The 26,966-nt window shown below is 39.7% G+C and overlaps 1 protein-coding gene across 2 annotated transcripts in view; it reads right to left on the reverse strand.

Annotated features, from left to right (window-relative positions):
* LOC128737280 (uncharacterized) overlaps positions 1–26,754 on the reverse strand; it is a 42,331-nt gene extending 15,577 nt beyond the window's left edge. Inside the window, exons 1-5 of one of the 2 annotated variants that reach the window (XM_053831885.1) lie at positions 26,662–26,748; positions 26,279–26,531; positions 1,509–1,561; positions 870–1,379; positions 654–800 (exon numbers count right to left, since the gene is read on the reverse strand). In XM_053831885.1, the coding sequence (XP_053687860.1) occupies positions 654–800; positions 870–1,379; positions 1,509–1,544 (693 nt within the window). In that variant the 5' untranslated portion in view covers positions 1,545–1,561; positions 26,279–26,531; positions 26,662–26,748. Of the gene's footprint in view, positions 1–653; positions 801–869; positions 1,380–1,508; positions 1,562–26,278 lie in introns of both variants that reach the window. The other variant, XM_053831886.1, reaches the window with a different exon arrangement.
* Positions 26,755–26,966: the final 212 nt, after the last annotated feature.

Here is a 26,966-nt window from a genome sequence, read left to right on the forward strand (position 1 = left end):
CAATTTCAAATAAAAACTATAAATGATGTTTCCGATTTCATGACTACTCCCAAGTAAGGCTTCCAAGTCTAATTTTAAATACAATTTTATGTCCAATTTACTTCAAAGCTTCAAGCACTAATTACTTCAAATTAAAGCCAAATTAAATACCCTATGTTAAAGTCCGATTTCAAATACAATTTCAACTCTAATTTTTAGCCCAGGTCTATGTCTAATTTACAGTTCAATTTTATCTTTGATTTCAGTTGCCCCCGAAAGTCCGGTGATGTCCGCTTAATCGCCCAGTATTTGTGTGATAAGTAATAATACATTCGACATGTTACGATTTCTCCGTTTATCCGGGCCAAAAAGGTTCTTCTGAAAGGCCGGGTGCCCCACCTTTCATTTATGTCTGAGCATGCTAGTGTTTATGCTGCCGAGGGAAGCGGAAGAGAGGAGACGAAAAGAAAATCTTTCATATGTACATTGGACCTTTTGACACGTTGTTTGTGAAGTATGATTTCTACTCGAAAATCAGTGGTGAAAGCCTATTAAATGATGCAATTACTTATGCCATTGTTATGTCAAGAATTCATAACAAATGAAATAGCGCTACAATTGTGCAACAATTTACCCAATTGATCTAACACAAAAAATATTGTTTTCGTACTCACATTGAAACTGGAATCTTCGTCAACATTTGCGTACTTCTTTAGCAGTTCTGCACAAACTGCCCCTTCCACCGAGTCATCACTATCCTCAACGTCCCGCTCTTCGGTACTATGTTTCTTAGCTGTATGCTTCTCACACGGATTATGATTCTACAAGTAGAAAAAATATTTTAAACATTTCACAACCGCTAAACGATTAACTATTCGTTAGTTGCTTACTGCCCGCAACAGTGCTGGTTTTTTGGTGCTAATCACCCCTCGGAAGGGCAAGGCAACTCGATCCAGCCAGGTGGGTCGAGGTTCGTCCATTAACGACTCTACTCGGATGATTCTGTTTAGCCGTTGGCCGTGATACTTGAGCGCTCGCAGCTTTCTGCGCTTGTTCTGCAGGAAGCCTACCATCGTCACGGGATCCACCGGGGGTTGCCCAAGCATCAGCGCCAGAAACGATAGTGTAGCGCGAATCAGCCGCAGTGCGATCAGCGCCGGAAGAAACAGCAGCCACGGTAGTGGCCGAATCAAAGGAGGAGCCGTAATGTTGATCTTGTTCGGGTCATCGTTTGCCGTAACCAGCGTAACCTGCGGAAGGCTCCAGCGAGCCGTTTTCTCCACGATCGACAGCACACTGTCCACCCGGCGGTATACGAACTGGCCCACCCGAGTCGTTACGGCACGGGCCGACCCATCGTACAGCAGTTCGAACAGTGAATTCTGAGCCTCAACGGTTTCCTGGGGAAGAGAAGCAGAAGCCATTATTCCGGCGTTCGGTAGAACCGGTGCAACAACGTGTGTTTGGGGTTCAGTCGCTAAAATCAAAACATGTCTAGCCTGCTGCTGGGCAGTGGAAGAGGTTCTTACCAGCTCATCACTCGTCTGAGCTCGGAGAATGCTCATTTTGCTATCACGTTCGGCTGAAATGAGCAGGAAAAACAGAAACAAAAATGAACAAAAAGAAGAGCACGGAAAGTAATCAATTGCAGTTCAGCCGGCTTAGTATATATAGTTGGATTTATTATTTGTTGTTGCTCAATGTTGCTACTATCATCTTTTTAGCTCGTGACTAATTTAACCTGACGGGCGAAACGCCACGAACGGCTCGCGCGGCCGGCGCGGTAATCGAAAGTGAGCACCGCCGGTTGTGCCCTTTGAGACCGGCATCCTATTAATACGTAATGTTCCGTTGAATGACGGAGTTGCGGACAATTAATTGTAATCTGGTTTACTTACACTAAACCCATTGTCAGTGGAAATGTGTTGAAATGTTGGATTTCTTTAAGATTTTTTCTTGAATGGATTAATTCAATTAGTTTCATTTTTAATTTGGCCACTTTTTTTGGAAAATGTAGAAAAAATAGGTTGAAATGATTAAAAACGAATTGACGAATGAAACAAATCCTTCTGCACAAACTCTGAAGAAAAAAAGACAAAATTGCCACTCGTACAAAGTAAATGCAGCAAAATGACACATCACAGTCGGTTTTGTTATGGAGGCGGGAAGTATCTCGTGATAACATTATCTGTTAGTAGATTTGTGTGTCTGTACCGTTCCGGTTCTAAACCCGGTCATGTTAAATACCAAAGTAGCTTTATACTACGATGATTTCAGTTTTATGTAATTCTTCTAGTGAAATGCTACAAATGTTGGAAAGAAAAATAAGCAAAACATAAACATCTCAATTCACTACCCAACTGCTCGAATATTAAACCCGTACGGTTGTTCTTCTACCTTGCACGGGGAAAGGATGCACAGTCCAAAGTGTATAAAACACAAACGAACGAACAAACAAACAAACAAACCGGCTGCTGTCCGAGCCAGCCTACACATCCTGTTTCTCGGTACGTACCTAACCTACAGTCAGCCCCGGTAGAGTACAGTTCCGTGGCCCTACTTCAGCTTGAGACAGTTTTTGTTACGCTATAATTGAGTGGCTGTCAGTACACAACTCGAGTCCGATAGCCGGAACAACAGCAGCAGCACGCTGATTTCGGAATCCGCTTCTGCCCTGACGAGTGAGTGAGTGCTTGGTTGCATGCAACCTATTGACTCTCGATCGACTGATAACCGATTAGCAAAACGCCTGTTTATTGAAGCACACAATACACGTAAGGAATTATTGGTGGAGGAATTATATGCGCATTTTCGACCTGTTTTGGAAAGGTGAGCTTACTTGAGGAAATGTTTTGAATTTTGAAGGGGGTAACAAAAGGTTTAAAAAAACTCCCGCGATAAGGGAAATCAGTTTGATTTGTTTATTTATTTTGGGTCGAGGCTTCGAGGAGATGATTAAATTTTACGAATTTTTACAATTACATGGCCTGTGATCTGCGTGATCTCATTTGTTTGGGAAAGGCAGTGAAATGAAATGAAAGATGGTTTTGAAATTATTAAGCTAGTATTTGTTGGACAGTAATTTTGTTACTTATGAATAGTGAAGTAAAATTACAGTAGGCAAACAAACCTAAGAATTCTTGAAAACATTTTTCGATTTTTTAGATGGAGGCTCATCACTAACCGAGATGCATGATTAGAATTAAGGAAAAACTCTTTAACTGTAGCGTACGCAACGACAAACGATTAACCCGCAACGCGAAGGAAGAATTTTACGAGTTCTTCGATAAGACATAAGAACATACGGTATGTGCTCAGGACAGGATATTGAATTCGAAGCTGAACCCATATTACACCCATATTGGACTGGTAATTCTTTATGGGCTTGAAACCGTGACGCTGCACCGTGGTCAAATTTTGAAAACACGCGGACATTAGCAATTGGGTAAAAAATGCGTAATTTTTCAAGGGTGATGTCTTCAGAGAAGTTTAATAATAAAATATAGTGCATCTTTCTGCACTATTAGGGTGACCCAGGATTCACCTATTAGGGTGATACGAACTTTTGTTTTTTTTTTAAATTTCAAAAAAAAAATTTCTTCGAACGGTTACAAAACATACCAAAATAAGCAACTTTGCTGAATACATTAACTATCTATCAGTTGCGAAATATGATGATGTGTTAAAAAGGAGCGCATAAAAATTAATTATGCTCAATAACTTTGCACACGATTTTTTTGCTGCTTACGAGTGTTCTACAAAGTTATTCAGTATGCAAAAATACACAATTTCACAGAAGACTGTATGCAATATTCAAATTTTTTTTTCAATTTCGGGCAGCTTCGCAGCTTTTATCTATAAAAAAGTACAAGGGTCCATGCCTAGTGGCACGGGCGCAGGCTTGAAGTAGGACTACGAATGTAGATCAACTCGTCTCCCAATCCCAAAGCCGGTGATTTTTGTAAGAATTTCAAATAATAGATTCCCCTGTTGCGCAGTAACGGAAGGTTTATTTGCGCTGTTGTATTTTGTACAACACCTGTGAACCGTTGACTTTACCTCGGTGTATCTCGGGAATCTAGCAATAAATAAAATTACTGTTTTCAGTAAGGTTGATCCGCAAACAAAGATCTTTCAAATGGTGGAAAAAGTTCCATAAGTTTTTCACCAAGTGGCATTAGTATTCGAGAGAATTCTGTTACGTTTTAGCATGCCTATAAATCGGAGTTGACGCGAGTAACGAAAGGTAAAGGATTGTGTGTGTGAGAAATTCATAATTTCAACTCTTCAGCTAATTTAAATGCTGGACCTGAAAAGGTCCGTTTGTTAATCTCGAATTCTCAAATTTCTGACTCGTGGTGTCCATTGTCTACTTTCGTCCATCAGATAGGTTATTGGTGTGTGGATTAATCGTGGGAATACTGTTTATGGGACAAACGCTACTGGTAGAATCTGTAATCAAGATAGATTGTTATGTTTATGATGTTATGAGTCGCAAGCTAGCTGCTTGCCGATGTGTTTCCAACGAAAGCCGGTGACCGAAGAAGGGAAGGAAAAGAAGTTTAACCCAGAGCTCATCTCGTACATATTTCTGTCATCCGTGCTAGGGAAGCACTGACGTGGGAAGGCAAAAATGCAAATAATGAAATATTAAATATTCGACTCAATTCGATATTTTCTCAATTATTAAACGTCTGTTAGGGAAACATGTAATCTACTGTGTTGTAATGGATTTTTTGAAAAATTTTCAATCGAGTGATACCAATATCTCTAGAATCTTTTGACGGATGACTGAGTTATAAGCGTGCAAACCATAACCACTTTTCGTTACATGTTCCCTTTTCGTTTTTCTAAAGTGCACACCAATATAGAAATCAAAGAAGTAGTCCTACTTCAAAAAAATATTTCCATCAGGAGCACTCCAAAGGAATCTCAGAAAAATCAATTGAAAAATGTGTTATTTTTTGATAAAAATTTTTATAACTCATTAAATATGCATCTTCGTGAAAAACAGTCTTCAGAGAAAATATGTATTCAAGCATACTAAATAACTTTGTAGAACATTTAAAAGCAATAAAAAAAATTGTGTGCAAAGTTATTGAGCATAATTGATTTTTAGGTACCCCTTTTTGGCACATCATTATATTTCGCAACCGGTAAGTGATAGATAGTTACTATCCGATAGTAGTTCTGCAACTTTTGAAGAAAAAATTTTTTTTTTAAATTTTATTTAAAAAAACAAAAGTTCGTATTGCCCTAATAGGTGAATCCACGGTCACCCTAATAGTGCAGAAAGATGCGCTATATTTTATTATTAAACTTCTCCGAAGAAACCATCCTTGAAAAATTACGCCTTTTTTACCCAATTTCTAATGTCCGCGTTTTTTCAAAATTTGACCACTGTGCGCTGTTCAAAGAGGACATACGTTCCCCTGCCGTGTTCGAATGGAAGAGAATAGCAAAGAAGAAGGAATCACGAGCTACAGGTACTGCTTGAGGACAATACTATCGTACACCTGGCGCAAGTCGAGAATTTACGGTATACCAGACACGTGGTAAAGATCAGGGTATGAAATGGGGAAGGCAAATGAGGAGCGTCCAATATAGCTCAAGCCATCCCAAGCCCCTACCTAGCGCCTCCACGTGGCCATTCCTGGTAATGCTCTATTGAGTAACCAAGCTAGGAGGTGCGCTGCCTGGTAGTTCCCGGCTGTCTGGTCTCAAAACCGCGGTTTTGGGCAGACGGCGGAGCCACACGGCCTAGCTAATAGGGAAGCCTGATAAGTTATTTTAATGATTTTTTTCGTTTTAGCTTATGATGCATCTCCTGCTATATAGTAAAAACTTTGGTCAAAACGAGTTTTAATACTGCACATGGATACCAGAATGAAAAATTAAATTAACTAGAACTAGAAGCATTTATGGAACCTCATAGGACGCTACTCTATTCCATACGAAGGACTGCTGGTGAGATTGTTCTATTTTTACCATATATACCACATTACATCTTAATATCATATTATTAAAAGTATTATTATTGATATCATAAACGTGGAAGGCTGGATGACGGAATGGATTCTGTCCTGAATCCTTAAGGTCTGAAGCAAATATGGCAGTTCTCAATTCTCACAAACAAATCATCACGTGGGTTAAAGTTGGTACAGCGGAATTGATTATTACATGGAAGAATCCTAATGCTGGAAGGCGACTCTTATAATCCCGGAATGCGCACAAGTGCCTCTGCTTGTGGGTCCGCCCAATCCCTTTTGGCCCTTCTGTAACAACATTAGTGTGAAATTCATTTGATAATCAAATTTGGAGCTACTGTAATTCTACCCACATTTTTTTTCCCGTGTTGGGGACTTACCACCGCGACCATTATTTTGATCTATTGTGGTGTGTCCTCTTTCAATTTACGCCATGTCGTATGGGTGAGCTATCAAAGTTTGATGAGCCACCTCAACTACTGTCGGCATTTATCCCAATCAGGTGATGCATTTCGTATGAAATTTATCACCTGATTAGGAGCAGCATTCCAAATATCGCAGGGCTCAGTCAGCCCCTTATCAAGATATCTACGTCATTTATGATATAGTGCAACACAGTCGCACAACAAATGTTCGGAGCTTTCAATCTCATGATTACAAAAGCGTCAGTTAGCTTCATTAAGTTTACCGATGAGTTTCAGGTGGTACTTACAAGGACAATGTCCTGTTATCAAACCGGTGTATGTGCTCAAGTCGGGTTTTGAAAGGTTTAATAGTTTTTTTGATTGAAGAGCATTTGGCTCTATAAAACGTTTCGATTCGAAGGGCATTCGAGGTAATATTCCAGTTAGACTGTACCTTTAGTTTTTCCCAATTCCTAAGTTCCATTTTAAGGGCACATGAAGATAGTCCAAAAAAGGGTTCGGGTCCTATGAACTGCATAGATGATCCCTTCTTTGCCAATTGATCAGCGGTTTCGTTCCCTTTGATTCCACAGTGACCAGGAACCCAATAGAGGTTGACCATATTGCGAAAGGAAAGTTTTTCCAACAGTTTTATGCATTCCCACACCAGTTTAGAAGTGTGAGTTTTTGATTTCAAAGCATTCAATGCTGCTTGACTATCCGAGCAAATACAGATATTTGCATTTTTGTAGTTTATTTTTATGCATATCGATACACACTCTAGTATTGCATATATTTCTGCTTGAAATACAGTGGGATGTTTTCCCATTGAAACTGAAACGTTAATCCCTGGGCCTGTTATACCAGCACCTGCCATGTTATTTTGTCTTGATCCGTCTGTGTAGAACACCAGTGATCCTGAGCGAAAGTTACGTTCTCTGGCATTCCAATCAGAGCGAGTAAAATCAAGAACACGAAATTTGTGATCGAAGTAGTTACGCTTAGGCATATGATCTTCGTTCATTAATATTAAGGGATTGACGGAAAACTCTTTGAATTCTACCCACATACATTGGCAAGTCCTTGAAATGATGGTGGCTTTCCCCTACTACCACTACTACTACCAGACACGTGGTAAAGATCATGCAAGAAAGTGTGGTGGAAACTGTTTTCTTCAAATAGTTCCACCGGCACAAGAAGCAAAGAGGCCTAGCATGCCAGTTGACTCGATCAAGTGCAAGGCGACATGGGGCCATCCATATTCCACGTGGACAGTTTAGAGGGAAGTTGGCGGGGGGGCGTGGATGGTCGTTTATGAAAGTGTACACGCTTGTCCACGGAAGGGGGGAGGGGGTACGGAAAATGTCCACATGGACAAGTTTTTTTTGTACCAAAAACAGAAATTAGAAACAGAAATACTGAATTAATTATACATATTAGCATTAACCATTGATCAGTGATTGTCTTTAAGCTCAACTAATGTTTTATCTTCTGATGAGCCAGATGTTGACGTAAACCTAGACGTAAACACATGAACCGAGCATTACGGAAGGATTCGCCCTCAAAAAATTTTACGAACCACATCGCCTCGGAAAGGTCCTGTGTTGTGTTGAACTAGACGGTCAAGCTGAGGTGCTCTTGTTAGACAGGGATACTCATGACGGAGAAGATTCGTCCAGCGAAAGTCAAGCTGAAACGGAGTTTCTTGCAGTCGATAATAATTCACTGTAGACAAGATTACTATGAACAGAAGAATTAAGGTCCTAACACCTTGCGTTGCATTTTAATACGATGCGGATATTTAACAGAAAATCCTCGGAAAAACTCAAATTTCCACAGCGACTCAAAATCCATATGCATTGTGTCGGAGCCTTTAGACTGGAGCTTCCCTTCGCGTTAGCTGAAAACCAAATTTAGCATTACTGTTTTGTTAAATTTTACATAAGAAAAAATAAACTAGGTTGAAAGGAAGGGGTGGTTTTATGCTTTAACAAAATTGTTTACTTTCAGGACATCAAACGGGACTAGGCTTGTCGCAGTCCTAAGAAATCTTGTTAGAACTAGTGGACTTTATCACTCTTTCTGGTATACTTCCCAAGCACAGATATCAAATTAGTATAATTCTAAGCGTAAAGAATCTTCGACCTATTGGGACGAGGTGGTTTCGTTGCTTTTCTTTTTAAACATAAAGTAATCGAAATCACAGTAAACAGATGGTGTATTTAACTGTCGTCCCTACCAGTAGAGCAAGGCGATTACAAAGAAAATGTATGGGATAATTTGACCTTGAAACTGTTCGGTAATTTTTACTAATTAGTGATTGAAAAAGCATATTACAATAGAAATCACATAATTGCTACATCTTTTATTAGTCGGTCGGTATCCAAACCATGAAAATCTATTCATAATTGGCAGAGTTATGCGTTCAAAATCTTTCATTCTTTCGTGACGCTGGGTGGAATCCAAATTTTGGATTGACACCCTGCGGTAAGACGTAGTTCTACGTCAAAAAATGTCCACGTGGACAAACAGGGAGGGGTGCAGGTGTGGGGGTTGAGTCAATGTCCATGCTTGTCCGTTGAAAATTGGTATTTTTCTGTCCACGTGGTATCTGGATGGCCCCCATGCGACTTTTGAGATACCTGTGAAAGCAGTTCAAACCGAACAGACTGTAAATACTACTTGAAACATCGCCATAGTCACACGACTAGCATTTAAGGACAAGGTCGTCAGAGTCCATTTATGGCAGTCAGTATGGCACCGAATATCACCCTTCCCTTCCCTTCTTCAGTGTATCAACATGCTCCCATAGACTCGGGAAACCATCACAAAAAAAACTACAAGGTATACAGCCCTAAGGGTTGTACGAAAGAGTGACGTAGGACTATATCAGATAATCAGATCAAAGACTAATGCAAACTGCATTTCTGGCAGAGGTATGTTTATAAGAATCTGTGAGTGCCATTGTTTAAGTGAATGTTTAAAAGAGAGGAGCGAAGTATTCAGACTCAATTCTTCATTGAATGCAGAGTGACTTTGAAAATACGTGGATAGGGGTTCATAAGTACAACGCCTGCAACCTCTGAGACATAGAGAATTCTTTTAAAAATCACTTGTGTGCATCATAAAGTTTGAAATGGTAATGAATGACCATTCAACAGATTATTGTATAGAATACGCTTATGCGTAGTTTGATATGTTTCAATAATCTTTCTTTAACTCGCTTGTGGATTTTAAACGAACCATTGGTTATAAATAACATTAAAACCAAAGCACGCCGTTCATCGCAAATATAACGTGCCATTCGAATGTCCTTCTCTTTCGATTCACTGTCTATTGCTCCGAGAAGGTTTTACTAGTTTACTTTTACAGTTTACCGCTTGTTACATAGCAGAAAATATGGCACATACGCAAAAGTTTCTGTTTTATTTATATAAGAGTCCCTATTCTCCTACCACAGGGGTGAGGGGTCTCAAACCATCATAAAATAAATAAATTCAAAATAAATTCATGCTTTAAAAACGCCCACATGCCAAATTTGTTTCCATTTGCTTGATTAGTTTTAGAGTTATGAGGAAATTTGTATTTCATTTGTATGGGAGCCCCCCCTCTTCGAAGAAGAAGGGATCTCAGTACACCATAGAAAAACATCTTACCTCCAAAACATTCCAATTTTGGTTCCTTTTGCTTGATTAGTTCTGGAGTTATGGGGAAATTTGTATTTCATTTGTATGGGAGCCCCCCCCCCCTTAGAAGAGAAGAGGTCTCACCGTAGAAAGAAATCCTGCCTTCTGAAACCCCCACATGCCAAATTTGGTTTCATTGGCTTGATTAGTTTTCGAGTTTTGAGGAAATTTGTGTTTCATTTCTATAGGAGCCCCCCCTCTTACGCCCTCCTTAAAATTGCTCTCTTATCCACCTATAAAATTGCTGGTCATTTTATCTATCCAACGACACATAAATTGTTCAGTTTCGTTCAGTAATTTAGTAGTTATTAACATTTGAAATCTTTCATTCAAACGTTACACTTCTATTTTCGTTTTCACAAAGTGCTACCCAGTCCCAGTATAGTAAACAAAGACGTAGTCCTACGTCAAAATAAAATTAGTTCAATTAACCTGCTAGCCGTAATCAGATCTTGCAACTCGAAGTACTAAACATTGCATTCTATAGGTTCTATTACTTTTTGGGGCATAAATTACACTAAATACTGAGATTTGTGGCCAAATAAAATTCATCACTATATTTCCACTTTTTCGCCGTCGATTTTTCTTTAATTTTTTTCGGCCGTTCCATTCATCACATCACTCGCGAAATTTAACTTGAAACACAGAAAACTTTAATTTACCACCCGAACAGTTATCTGGTAAGATATTATAATGATTTTGCCCAAACTGTTCACTTGAATTGATATGAAAAACTTTACTTCGTTTCGATTGCAATTCCGAATCCGCGACCGTCGTTGTTGATCTTGTTGATACGTTACCAAGGAAACGTGAGTGATGCCATATTTACGTTGAGCGTGAAATTGGCCAATAATTTTCACTATTAAATTAACGGTCGTAAAGTGTCGAAAATATACTTATAAAACTCTCTTATAATAAAATTCACCGTAAACAACATTTGATGTGATAGAATTACTGTCGGATCTAGTTCAATAGCAAAAATAGATACGCGGATCAACGTTTCATAATTGTTCATAACAGATTATTACCTACTACTAGCAACTTAGCATAAACTTAGCATAAACAAAACGATAGTGGAAACAAGTACTGAAATCAATAAAAAAGCAGCTGGCCTCTGCCGACCTTCACCTTAAAGCACCCCTCAATTACTCACACCACACCTCTTTTAGAATAATCCGTCAGTCCCGCCAGCTCCCAAGCCGACGCTGATAGATTCTGCAGGTGATCGTACACAATTACTTTCATATCTCCTCCTGCATAATGAATATCTCGAAACCATGTTATCTTTCAACTGCGAAAAAAATGTACCGACCAGAACTGTTTACAAATACAACGCTACCAAAAGCTAGCATCCACGGCCGCTGGGAGGGCCGCTATCGCCAAAATGAAGTTCCCAATTTCTAAATGATCCCATCTCTACTACCGAACCGATTCAGCAAATAAGTCATTCAATATGTTCCGCATTCATCCAAAAAATCCTGGCACAACCTAGCAGCAGCATATGTACGCTCAAACTTAATTATTATTAGACAAATTATCCAAGCCTTGCCACTAGCGAGAATTTGGTCAAATCTCGACTAGATGCAAGTTGACCACAATCTTGGGGAACAAAATGAGCCAGAAAAAAACGGAGATCGTGGGGAATAAGAACAACTATTTCAAGCTAATGACAAGCGCAAGTTTTATGTGAAAATGAACCAATCTGGTAAAGGTTGCACATTGAAACTTGATTTATGTATGTAGGGACGAGGGAGGGAGTAACAAGGGAGGGTAACAACGACCACAAACGAGCGAGGTGATCAACTGGTGGAAGCAATTCTTTGATGAACGCCGCAATGCTGAAGTTCGGAAGTTGACCTAGGAGTGCCCATGAAAAATAGGTGTCTCAGCTCCTGATCTCCACTGGAAAACGAGAAAGCGGTTTGAGAGCGATCAACAAAGCCGCCGGAGAAGACCACCTACCGACAGGGCTTTATAAACATGGCGGAGAAACACTGGCAACACTGCGTTATTTGGGAGAAGGAGCAGCTACCGGATGGATGGATGGAAGTAGTGGTTTGTCCCATCTACAAAAAGGGTAGTCGGCACGAATGCTGAAACTATCACGGCATAACGCTGATAAACGCCGCCTTCAAGGTACTCTCCCAAATTCTGTTACACCGGCTGTCATCGATGGCAGAAGGTTTCGTAGGGAATTACCAGGCTGGCTTCAAGATTTTACCATCCGACAGATTTTGCAGAATTTCAAAGTTTTCAAAGCAGCATACGATACAGTCAATCGAGACCAGCTGTGGCAGATAATGGACGAACATGATTTACCGGACAAATTGTGGCGACAGGCTAGAGCTATGGTTCGAGTGAAGTGTTTCGTGGGCATCTCGGAGACACTCTCGAGTCGCTGCGAGACGTGGCGAGTGTTGAGATTTTTTTGTGATGAAGGGGGGGGGGGGGTTGCCGTGACGTGACAAAATGTGACAAGGGAGGGTTGATTTTGGTCAAAATTTGCGTGACGTACTAAATGGATGTCGCCCAATTTGTAGACTAAACTAAATTGAAATGTACTTTTTGTAACTTAAAGTTGAACTGCTGGGGCTGCCACATCGAAAACACTCACATGAACAACTTGCATTCTGCGAATTTAGAAGTAAAATTTGTATTTTACCAAAGTCATTCTACTGCTCATGCATATTGAACTGTGTTGATGCCTTTAGCTCCATACAATGCTCATAAGAAGGATGAATAAATTTTAAAGTAAAATTTCTATTTAAGTCACTCATGAATAAAGAGCTGTTGGGACCCTATCTTTTATTAAATCGTCTTATTTGACGCATTTAAATACTTATGTAACTAACCGTATAGTTTAAAGCTTGTTGGAAAACAGAAGAGTGATAAATGAGGAAATGCTGCGTTGGCTAAAAGATATGCAGTAGCACTCGACAAAACGTGGAAAGGCACAGACAGACGAAGATACAGTGAATCCAAATCTTTCGGGAAAAAAATCGCTGCCTGGAGGAGCAAAAGTATACTACTAGAAACTCAGAGGATACGAATTATCTGTGCAATCTACAAGAAAGGGAATAAGACTGTGAGAACTCTCGTACAATCACCGTTCTCAATGCCGTATACAAAGCGTTCTACCCGGGTTCGTTGAAGGACAATCAGTGATGGATAAAATATTTATGCTCCTGCAGATTCTTTGAAAAATTCATGAACAAAGAGTTTTCACGCAAAATTATTTCATTGATTTCAAAGCAGCGTATGATACTATCGACCGTAAAGAACAATGGAAAATCATGACAGACAACAGCTTTTCCTGGAAGCTGATCAAATCAATTAAGATTACGTTGAATGGTGCGCATTACGCACTGTGTATGGATTTCGGGTGGTTTGCGGAGTTCATTCGAACCCTGCAGAGGGCTTTGTCAACGTAATGGTCACCCGTGCTTGCTGTTCAACATAGCGCTACATGGTATCATGAACCGGGCGGATAGCAACTCCAAACCAAAGTACACGCTAACTGGCGAAACCGAGATTGACCGACGCCGCTGCGATTCGGATTCGGACTCGGAGATTCGGAGGCGCATTATCAGCGAAAGTCGTACTTATGGACTTCACAAGACGTTCATTATATCAGTTGTTCTCCAGAACAGTATGACTAGGTGGACGAGATCTGACGAGTCACGGTATCCAAGGAATTGAAACGCGGCAGCTTACATTGAGCTAAGTCATATGACAGAGAGCACATTACATAAATAAAAACTTTATATAATTAGTCAATTTACGGTCCTTACAACACAGTGTTATCCTTTGAGTAGATGCCGTTTTTGTGTTAATTTACTATCATGATAATATTGCAGACTGGGCCCTCTGACTGGGCTGATAGGCCCGGTGGATCCTTAGACTTCAGATCTTTCAGATCAGCCATCGTCGCCGTCTCGTGGCACAGGAGTTGAAAAGTAAAGTTGCCCAGAAGCACCCATTTATCTGTAAGGTAAACCAAACCAACCAAGACTTAAGTTTACTAAGGCTCTTGAATTTGGGAAACGTTTCTCTGGACGGACGAATCGAAATTCGAACTGTTTAACCAAATGCGGCGGGCTCGTGTGTGGTGCAGATCGGGTAAAGAGCTTCAGGACCGCAAATGCTTGAAATGCTTTACGGGGCATGGAAGGAAAAGCATCGTCAAATCGACAGGATAATGATGGCAGTTTGGGGGAAAAATTTGCAGGTATCGCTGATCCGGGCGGGCATTGAAGGGAAGTTCGTATTTAGGCAGGACAATGACTCGAAGCACACAGCTAAGAAGACCAAGTCTTTCTTCCAGTCTTGTACAATCAAACTGCTGCTGCGATGACACCAACAAGCCCGAACCTTAACCCCATCGAAAATTTGTGGGTGACTCTCGATGCCAGGGGTGACAAAACTGGTGTCACCAATAAAATAACTATTTTGAAGCCCTGTAGCGCGCCTGGGAAGAGTTTTTTTAAGTAAAACTATTATAAGGAGGAGTCTAACGTAGTGTAAAGAAACAAGTCTTACAAAAGGATTCTTTAGAAGAACATAAGAATTCAGGTATCAAAAAATTTCAAATAAAACCAAATGAAAGATGAGGTGGGCACTTCGTTTTGCCTATCAGTGTAAGTATTTCAGTCACATTTAGAATTAACTAGATTCAAGCTTCCCCTGACAATTACAATACGTGTGTGAAATAAAAATTTTGGCTTTTTCTAACGCAAAACATCATAATATGGGAAATTTATTAATGGAACGACCGATTTGTATATTTTCTTAAAAACTGTCTTCAACCGAGGTTCCAAGATTTCGTAACGTCTCAAGTAAATGTGGTCATAAGTAAGAGAAAATAATTTCTCGCATTCTTTTGTTTAAGCTACAATTTATATTTTGACAGGAAGTATCTTCAGTGAAAAATTAACTGAATTCTTTAAAATTAAATTAAATTCTTATTAAATTATTGAGCGAATTTTAAGGTTGATACCCACTTTATTAGTACACTTTGAACCCTAGTACTTAGATACAATTTACACACCAGTTTATTCTTGAGCTGTTAACGCACTCTTATCGCAATGTTTTACAAGTTTCGCAATGAAATAATACTTTAAAGTGTAATCAGAGTTCTAGCAGAAATCATTCTGTTTTCCTTTTTAATTTCGGTTAACCTTTTATAAAAAAACCCGAATTAATCCACCTAGCGGTGTGACCTAGCCTTTCTACTGCCGCTATAATTATTTTTTAATTTCTCAGGAATATATATATAATTAACTTGACTATATTTTCAAACATCCGTTCCTTATTATTTCTTTGAAACGATGATTCTACAATTGATGAAGGGACGGTAAGGGAAAGTAATGAAGAAGGATTTTTTCGGGAATGAAGGGGAAGGGTGGAAAGGAAGGGGGGGTAATAGGTAGCTATGCTTAACAAGTTGTCGTTGTGACTCCTATCTTTTGTCCAATGCTGGAAGGTGCATGGGTCGAACCAAGCTGTAATCAGAGATTATAACCGGATTTGATTACAGCTTGGTTCGACCCATGCACCTTCCAGCATTGGACAAAAGATAGGAGTCACAACGACAACTTGTTAAGCATAGCTACCTATTTGATTTGATTTTGATTTTATTGATTTTATTCATCTGACTTGTGTCTTAATGAATTTGGGGAAAAAGCCGGGAGGGCATAAAAACCCTTCTTTTTGGTTGCATTAAACTTAACAAAAACAAACTTAATAGCTAACAATCAAGCTTAAACGTGTACAGGTTAAAATAACAAATATGCAATAGTCAGGACAATACATCTAATAGTCTACGTTTAAAACTAACTCCGAATTCAAAAAGGTGAAAAAATTCATTAAATACTGTGCACATAGAATAAAACGGAGTGTTACGTAGAAACTCGGATCTAGCGAAAGGAAGGCTGAAGAAGCCATCACGAGCTCTTAAATGTCTAGATTGGACCTCAGCACCAAGTAGTTCCAAAAGATTGGGACAATCAATTTCGGACGAGATAATTTTAGCAGCAAAAACAGCTTTAGCGATTTTCCTCCTATTTTCGAGTGAAGTGATACCAAACAATCGACAGCGGGATTCATACGGCGGCAAGTGGTCAGGGTTGATCCAGCGTAGGTTTCTAAGAGCGTACCATACAAACTTCCGCAGAATATTTTAGATGCGACGGATCCAATTCATATGATACGGGGACCAAATAATAGCAGAAGACTCAAGATGGGATCTAACTAAAGCATAATACAGCGACCGGAGACAGAGGGGGTCATCGAACTCCTGAGCTATCTTAAACATAAACCCGAGTTGCCGATTAGCTTTATCGACTACTGATGCTTGTTGCTCTCTGAACGTAAGCTTCGAGTCTAGGTTCACTCCCAAATCTTTAACAACTTCTGTCCGCTCCAAGGTATGATTTCCAATTGAATAGTCAAAGCTGTAAACTTCCCGGCTTCTTTTGCGATGAAAAGATATAACGACGCACTTCTCAACGCTAAGGGTCATTCTGTTTACTTTACACCATTCAGCAAAACGATGCAGACGGGCTTGAAGAACATGGCAGTCAGTGAGATTTTCGATGGTGTTGTAAATTTTGAAATCATCAGCGTAAACTAGTTTACATTTACCGTCATATAAATTCGCTGCATCGTTGAAGAACAAGGTAAACAAGATAGGTCCAAGGTTGCTGCCTTGTGGAACTCCGGAGCAGTTCGAAAATTCATGCGATAAGGCAGTACCAACTTTGACTTGTAGGGTTCTATTTTTAAGATAGGATTCCAGCCATGCACAAAGCTGCCAGGAGAATCCTAAATGTCTAAGCTTTTTAATGACAATGTCATGATCAATGCGATCAAAAGCAGCTTTTAGGTCCGTGTAGATCGCATCTACTTGAAGACCGCTACCGATAGCTTCACTGCAGTGAGTAGTAAACTCCATTAGATTAGTGTTCACTGAACGACCAGGCATGAACCCATGTTGCTGCAAAGAGATGTAACCACGGCAGTTGAACATAATGACATCGCAGACAATTAACTCCAAAAGCTTAGATCCGGAACAAAGTGATGTAATTCCACGGTAGTTTTCAACCAGCTGTTTCAGTCCTTTTTTGAAGACAGGAAACATGACTGACTTTTTCCATTCAGAAGGAAATTTCACCTGCTCCATTGAAAGGTTGAAAATCCGTAACAAAGGAATTTTGACCATAGATATACAAGTTTTTAGAATTGCTGACGGCACTCCATCTGGTCCCGGTGCATAAGATGGCTTTAATTTTCGTGTAGCTTTCATTAACATATCTTCAGTGATAGTAAAAGTATCTAGATCGATCAGATTAGCCGGAATATGTTCTATACATTGATTGTCGACCATTGCACAAGTTGGAGAGTTGAAAATTGTAGAGAAATGGTCAGCAAAGAGTTCACTTTTCTCCGCGTTCGACGTTGCCACAACATCTCCACGGGTTATGTTTGCAGGAAGACCATGATCGTTGGTTTTGCTTTTAACGAATGACCAAAATTTGGCAGGAAACCGTCGTAATTGCTCTTGGGTTTTGCGAACATAGCAAGAATATCTCTGACGATTGTATCGACGATAATTGGCGCTAGCGACATTAACCCTCTAGTGCCCAAATTTTTGATTTGCTTGAAAATTTTTTAAAATGCTCATTTCGTGGCCAGCATAATGGAAAAAATATTCTCTAATTACTAAGTTCAGGAATAGTTTGATTATTTATAGAAATTCGTAACCCGCCAATTGGCGGGGTTGGGCACCTGGGCGCAAAAAAGTTGCAAAATCAAATTTTTCAATTTAATTCGGGACCTCGATTTCAGAACATCTATGACAGTGCTAGTATGTATGAAACTAGTTATAATGAGCTTCAACTGGAATTTTCGACCATATGGCCGATTCCAGGTCCCGGACAAGTTCCTTCGAAATCCGTTCCGTACTTGAATCAGAAAAGAAACCCTCCCCGGGCCCGGAACCGGTCATACGGCCTCTGTGAGACATGAGATGATCGCCAATCGCTATTTTGTCGAGTGCTGATGTTTTTTAATATGCGACACGACATAATTTACTGATGCTGAAATGTCCCTTTATGGGAACCGGTTCCAGATTTATAATATCCCCCCGGATTCGGATGGCGCGCATCATGGCTCATAACTACGGCAAAGTAACTGATATGTCCACAGTCGATGATATGCTTATAAAAATCAACAGATTTCAAACCAGTTTTAAATATTTGGCAAATTTATGTAAAAAAGCCATGTCACGGTCGCCCAAGGAACTCCGGAATAACTCCGGGACCATATGACATATGGCTATTATCTACAGATATTATGAAAATAGAAAATATTAGCGGAAAAAATCTCAAATTTGGTGAAAAAATATTGAAAGATAAAAAAGTTACGGCCATTTTAGTGAATTTTGCAGTGCTAAAAATGAAGTAGACCCTAGAGGGGTTAATCGAAGCGTCTTGCGGAGGGAAACTAGACTTGACTTCCAGCTTGAATGCATCATTGAATCTCCTTGCCCGTAATATTGTCGGCGGAGACCAGAGATCCCAAATATATGAACTCATCAACCACTTCCAGTTCATCGTTGTCTATAGTCATTGCCCGTGGGAAGCGAATCTTTCCAAACAGACACAGAAACAGTTGTATTTTCAAATTTGGCAATGGATTCAGCAGAATCACCACGATCTTGCCTATTGATGTCCTTATCAGTAAGCAGTTTGCTTTTGGGGATTCTATTACTCCGAATAGTTCCCAGTCGTATATTCCTCTCGTTCCTCTCGAGTGGAGATATAAAATGGTATGGTAATGTCGTATAATAATAATCGAAAAATATGATTTTTAAAATCCGGCAAAATTTTAGAAAGACGAACACCAACAGCTACTAAAGCTGCTCCCAAGTCAGGATTGCCTACACCATAATATGCTTTGAAACTGTAACCTTTGAAAAACCTTTAGAGTCTGATAGAACATGAAACTTAAATCCTCATTTATGTGACTTGTTTGATAAATTGGGTTTTTCAATTTTGTAGTACACATTTGTTCACTGTAATCTTTTATCGACTGGTAATTCATTTAATTTGTTCATTAACACAAACTTATTAAGCGGTATAGATTAAAATTTGCGGTTTTAAAATAGTCTATGATGGATCCCATTTTCAATAATATTGTCTTGCTTATCAAGAATTTGTCGTTAAGCAGTAAAATTCGCCGGGTTTCAATGAATCTGTTTCTTGGTTATAGGGTTATGGTTTTCAAATACAGCTCGTCAAAAGGCGTACTGAAAATTAGGTGATAAATCCTGTAAATTCCCCTTCCATATTAATCCCACTGCATGCTTGTGTATTTTTCAAGGCATATAAAAGAAGCTAACATGGCCTTTAACAATAATTTGTAGCTTAAACTCGAAAAAAAATCAACAAATACAACGAAAACAACACGTTGTCAAATTACCAAAAAAAAGTTGACGTTAATGCCCAACCCCGCCAATTGGCGGGGTCAGTTCCTTGATAAAAATCGGCCAGTTCCTAAACTTTTTATCGCAAATTTACTTTTTTACCATGAAGTACAACTTATCAGCTACTCACCAATAATTTTTTTGTTCATTTATTCCAAGAAATAAGCAATTTACAACAATTTGAATTTCACTCTGCAGAGCAAAATAATTTCTTTCTCAGTTTTCTTGCATTTTTCAAGTTTCGCACGAAATATCTATTTCTAATTAACGTAATAAAACAAACAAACCTCTCGAATAGTTAGATTAGACTATAATGAGAAGTATGGGCTGATACCAACATAAAACGAATAAGCATAGTAGATTTACAACGATTTTGCTGAAGCTCGCCAATTGGCAGGGTTGGGAACTAGAGGGTTAAAAGCCATTTTTGTAATGGAACAACAACGGCGGGTATATTTACGTAATGCAGATGCACGGAATCTCTTGAGTAAGCGAAGGTGTGCATTACCCCATATTGGCTTGGAAGGGGACTTAAAGCGCGGAGTATATCTTGATAATGCGTCTCGAAAAATGAGGTTGAACTGCAGTGTATCATCATGCACATCGATGCAGCTTGTGACTGGATCCCAGTTGACCGACTCGAGAAAACGAAGTAAAGCTGGTACATTAGTTCTCTTAAAATTTAACGCTGTGCTGTCCTGGTCAGCAGTTTGGGCGACTTGTACGTATACATCGACGTTAAACTCTAGTGCAGGATGATATTCGTCAAGTGGAACTAGAGGGTCAATGGCGCGGGACGGGACAGAGTAACTAGCTGTTTCGCTGATGAATACGAGGTCGAGATATCGCCCATAAGGATTATAAATGCCATTAATCTGTAAAAGATTGCATCTAGCTGCACCATCAAGTAGTATTTCTTGAACCATTGCTTCATTACGTCCTCTGGAAAGAGTATTGGCTGCATCGACATACAAATAGTTATGCTGCGAAAATTTCCACTTCAAATTAGGCTGATTATAGTCACCGGCCACAATTATTGTATCATCAACATTTGAAACTTGGTGAACCCTTTCAATACAATCCACATGTGCTTGAATAACCTCAAGATCGGCATGTTTATCCGGGGGTAAGTAGAAGCATCCAACAAATAGATGTCTGTTTCTTAGTCGAATTGAAACGAATATCTGTTCTAGACCAGCGGAATAGGCAACTTCACAATAGGTTGAGTCAAAACACTTTCTGACGGCAATTACAACACCGCCACCAACCCTACGGACACTGTTTAAAGGGTTTCGATCCATTCGGTAAACAGCGTACTGATTGCCAAATAGTTGTACGGAATTGATTCTGTCGTCGAGCCAAGATTCTACTAACATGATAACGTCATAGTCCTGGTCAATACAAGCTAGAAAAAACTCGTCAATTTTAGACTTTAACCCTCTGACATTCTGGTAGTAAAGTCGCAGAGAAGTAGCGGCGTCGTCGTCATCTTTGCGTGATCCATTTGGTCCAGTAGAAGCAGGCCGGGAGCCCTCTGCCCCAGTCTCACTCACTGGATTAGAATGACTCGGTTGGTGAAGGGTAGCAGAAGACTCGGCTGGATCGGATAAAGCTGAAGTTCCCGAAGTGTCTGAAGACGTGCGTTCTGGTTCATCAGCGAGTCGATAGTAACAATTGGGTTGCATTACAAGACCATCGTTGCCGCGAATAGGTGGGAATTCAGGAAACGAAGGAGCGTGAACGTGAGGATACTTGCCTGATCGAGCAAGTTGGAAGAACCCTTCGCCATTTCCGGACACAGGAACGGAACGACTTTGCAGGCGGGAACTTTCAGTGTCAGGATGATAACTGCAACGCACGACTGTGTCGGAGGGCTTAGGGTCTTCCACTATGCTATTTATCGTGCGTTCCGTTGTCGAAGCTGTCATCAATGAAATGGAAGAAGCATCTAGACTGGACTCGTTTCTTACTGACAAGGGGTGATAAATGGGGTGGGCGGTGGGACAGCAGGCGATGAGTTCCCGTTGATTCGAGGGGTTTTGGAAGGCCCCCAAAAATCCCGTTCCGTACGGATATTTTCAAATTCCAGGAAGAATATTCCTTTCGGCCAGACGGATGGATCAAGAGCAGTTTCCTTCAACTTGATATCGACTCCAACTTTGAAGGATATAAATGCCAGTTGAGTAAGGTCGGCGTCTCTACGCACAAGTTTTTTCACATCTATTGGCTGGTCAGTCTTTAGGCAATCTTTCACTAACTTGGCTACATCCTGTTCGGTCACGTGAGGTGCAATTCTGGAGACGTAAATCCAAAATTTCTCTGGCGGCTTAGCAACAGTTTGGACAATCATATCTGCTTTTTCGATGGGTTTCGTACCACCAACGAGAATAGCCGTCGGACGAGATCTCGGTGTTTCCCTTGCAGAAATTTCACGAGGACGTTTCAAGTTTGGCCAAACGGGTCGGGTCAGATTTAAACTACTAGTGCTGCTCGATTGTACCTTTTCATTCAGTGATACCGCCAATTGCTTAGTCTCCTGCAATTCAACCTTCAATTCAGCTAATGAATCAGTGAGTACATTTTTCATTGCATTCACAATATCTGCCGTTGGTGCTGGGTTTTCTTTGAATGTTTTCAATTTTAATAAACACCCGTCACAAAACCATAGCAAGTTTTCATGTTCATTTATGAAGTCCATGTTGGGACGTTTTAAGCCGACACATTTGAGATGCGCGGTTTGTTTGCAAAAGCCATCGCACTGCATGAACTCGAGCGATTTGATCGGCTTAGAGCACTCGCAGCAATTCGAATCCATTTCAACAGCACCACACAAAAGATGGGTTCAACGAGAAATGTAATGATGGGAGAAGTTCAACTTGTTAATCGTTTGCCACCACTTAAATTTTTTTTTTCAGAACTTTTATTTATTTTCGATTTTAGCCAAGCGCATTCACACTGAGGACCACCGTGATTTCTATACAGCGGTACCAATTGCCACTCTGCAGCGCTACCGGCACAATGACTGCTTGTTTATCTTATGTGACAATGAATTACACTCAATAAATCTTTCGTTTACACTGTTAGTTTATCGATTTTCACCAAACTTTCATCTAACACGTACTAAAAAACATTGCATCCGCTCACTAGCGCAATTTTAATACACACCGTCAACAAAATACCGGTAAAATAACGAAAAGAATTCCGAGCTCACGCGATACTGTTGCTGTGTTTGCACAATGGGCCAATTTACCCCCCCCCCCTTCCTTTCCACCCTTCCCCTTCATTCCCGAAAAAATCCTTCTTCATTACTTTCCCTTACCGTCCCTTCATCAATTGTAGAATCATCGTTTCAAAAAAATAATAATATATGCCTGACCGCATTTCAAGGTCATGACTAAAGTCACGAGTTTGGTCAATCCGTCCTTATTTTTCAAAATCCTAATCCAAAAAAGATAATATCTGTGTTTGAAAAAATAACTGAGTAGAATATAAGATTTGAAAAACAAAAAATGAGAAATTGGACTTTTTCTTAGTTGGCGCTGTTTCAGTTAATTATTTTTGCATGAAAATCAAAACTTGAGCTTCTTTTGAATAAACTTTAATGAAAAATTAGTCACTAGCTTGATCGTATCGTTTATATGATATTGCCCGTTAGATGTTTTAGAAAACGATAAGATCAAAGAAACAAAAGCGGCGCCATGAACATGCTTGAGGATGGGAAATATGATCGATATAATTTGCGGCACTTGTTATTTTCGGTGGTATGAGTGGACCCATATTTATTTATTTAATAAAACAAGATACATGACATATGACTATTATCTTTTAAAGTGTCACTAGCGAAAACAAATCGTACAAAATTATTAGTAACCTTTTCTTCCTCTTCTTCATATAAAATTTTTAAGCTCTAGCATCTGTTGATTGGAAAAGCATCTATTAATACGCAAAATTTGTTTGAAATTGGTATAAATTTATTTGGAAAAATAAACTTGATTAATTTATTTCGATTTTACACATTTTAACGGTTTAATATACGGTGCTTAAGTGATAAAGTTTGAATAACTTTTGAATAAATCGTCCGATTTTCAGTAACTTGGTTTCGTTTGATAGATCTCAACAGTAACTTTCAAATGATAATAAATTGCAGGATGTTTCCCTTTGAATTAATGCTTATTTTTGTTACATAAAGCAGTTTTAAATACATTTTTTCCACATTTCTTTATTTAACTTTCAAACCACTAGCCCATTCGTCGTGAAATCTTGAAGTTATGGCTTTGAAAGACTCCCCTTTCATATGTAATCAATTTTGTTCAAATCGGTTAAGGGACCTATGAGGTAGTGAAGTCCCTTATTTTTCGTATTTTTATACATAACTTTTGAACTAAAAGTCCGATCAGTATGAAATTAAATAGCGAACAATGGGACACCTAGACCTTTCATTTAACACTAAGATCATTAAAATCGGTCCAGTCATCTCCGAGAAATGTTGGCTCAATCAAAAGCGTTCCACACACACACACACACACACACACACACACACACACACACACACACACACACACACACACACACACACACACACACACACACACACACACACACACACACACACACACACACACACACACACACACACACACACACACACACACACACACACACACACACACACACACACACACACACACACACACACACACACACACACACACACACACACACACACACACACACACACACACACACACACACACACACACACACACACACACACACACACACACACACACACACACACACACACACACACACACACACACACACACACACACACACACACACACACACACACACACACACACACACACACACACACACACACACACACACACACACACACACACACACACACACACACACACACACACACACACACACACACACACACACACACACACACACACACACACACACACACACACACACACACACACACACACACACACACACACACACACACACACACACACACACACACACACACACACACACACACACACACACACACACACACACACACACACACACACACACACACACACACACACACACACACACACACACACACAGAAAATGCTCAGTTTTCGAAACTGAGTCGAATGGTATATGATACTCGTCCCGCTAGGCTTTCTTTCGATTTTCGGTTTTTCGAGTGATTCCTATACCTTTATACTATATTTTCATATAGTAGAAAGGCAAAACCTTTTATAAAAACATTTTCACCGACTGAATTTCAGCATCTTGTTGAATAGAAATAAGACAAAAATTGTATTTGTTTTTCTGTTAACAAAATTAATTTTCGATTTTAATTTCTCACTATATTTTTCTCCATCCGAAGCAGAGCGTTGGACTTAAGTGTTACTCATAACTTTGATAGCCGGGGTGTTAGTATAAAAACAGTAGCTGAGCTAGTAAGTAGTATAACAACTACGTATGCTTGAACCTACATAACCTTGAATAATCTCACTCTAATGAGGCATTTGTATTACTGAGAATTTAAAATGTTTTTTGAAAAAAATGTCTGGCTATGGCTCAACACTCATTTGTTGCAGTGATATTTGAGTATAAAATTAATATATTTTGAAAACTATTGAAAAGAAAAACTGAAAAATTGTTATTTGAGTTCCAGACTAACAACTGTAATCGTGCTTCTTATTATTTATAATAAAAATAACTGTCCACGTAATATTAACAATACTATTCTGTACTGTACAATACTCAGTACAGTTTCAAAGTAGTGCGGTAGATTTCTATTCCCTCTGCCGGGTCATTTCATAACTCTACGCAAGGACATCAGTGACTAATGATAACTAGCAAAACTATTCCATGCGGCAAAAAAACGAAAACAACTCTGTGGCTGCATGACTTTTTTATTATTGTACCGAACTATTACTGCTGCTGCTTAAATTGCTGTCCAAATCATGACGGTCACAGCTAATTTTCATATTTGTGTTTAGAAATAAAATAAAATATATTTTGTTAGCCTGAAATTCCCTACGCTCTAAGAAAATCAGCTCTGTATTCTCTACGACGGAAATGTCACTAATATAATTAAGATGACATGGTATCTTAGTATCCATCCAGTGAGATTCGAGGTCACCCTACCCTATTCGATCATCAAACACAAACACAAGCACAACTGAAAATCAGCCAAACACCTAAGTTTTATCAGCACCCGGTATTGTTCTCCGGCGCTAGAGGACTGACTCTTGCCTCGATGCCTCGCTTATGACGTCCTACCGATGATTATTATTTCGCAGTCATACATTATCAATAATTATGCATTTTGGGTTCGATTTTCGGTTTCGACCGCCGGCCAATAATCTGCACACGATTTTTCGGACAGAATGTGCAATCGGTTGGTGTCATACTGCGTTCAAATTCATCGTTTGTTTGTTATTATTGCTGTTACTCCCGAGCTCTCTATTTTCCCTTGCTTTACTGGACAAAGCAAGGCTGGATGCGCAGTGATCGAAATAAAAAAAATTAAATGAAAAAAAAGGAACAACTGAAATGCACTTTTTTCCATCAATCATCCACGAGCTATCACGATGTGCAAAGTTCAAAGAGTATCGATTAATAAACAGCGAAATGGGTCCCTTTTAAGTGCACTACTGCCCATTAGTATCCTTTGTAACGAGAAAATTGAAGCTGGCCGCAACCACACGATTAGCTTACCTTCGTTAGTTTTCTGGGGTTAGAGGTTAAATTCGGAGTAATTCCTATCACGGAATGAAGTAAAAAAATAGTTTCTTCACTAGACACAAAACAATATCACTATCCGTATCACATCACTTTTGATTCGACAATGTGCTTCATGGTTCGCTTGAAAAGTCCTAATGGCTAAGAAAGTCCATCGAATTATCAAAGTCTTTGAAGCGCCTTTTTTCCGGACACAATAGAAAAGGCGCTCACCTACACTGCCAGGTCACTGTTAAACGAGAAAAAAACCCGAAAAAAATTGGTCACACCCACACACACTGCTGCACGCACTCCAGGACCAGCTCAGAGCGGGGTCAGAGCGATTTGATAAGTCCGATCGTTAAAAAGAAACTAATTACAGGAAAATTAACAAAATATGTGTGCAATTGGGTTTTTTTCCTTTTCCTTGTTCCGTCGCAGGAAGAAGAAGCGGAAGCTCTGCGTGTGCAATTGGCGCAACGGTGATCTTGACACTGAAGCCGTTGGCGAGTGCATCCCGCTGAAATAATAAGCATTTCGCCTTCACTCGGGAAAAAGCATCCCATTCGAGCGATCTCGTGTCTGCCTGCACTCATGTCGTGAGCGATAGAGGGAACAACGTGTGGTTTGCTGGTCGCTTTAGCTTTGCTGCGTACTTAAAGAGTGAGTGGAAATTGTCAGCGTT

Source organism: Sabethes cyaneus, chromosome 2 (genome assembly GCF_943734655.1).
Source record: "Sabethes cyaneus chromosome 2, idSabCyanKW18_F2, whole genome shotgun sequence".
Taxonomy (NCBI): Eukaryota; Metazoa; Arthropoda; class Insecta; order Diptera; family Culicidae; genus Sabethes; species Sabethes cyaneus.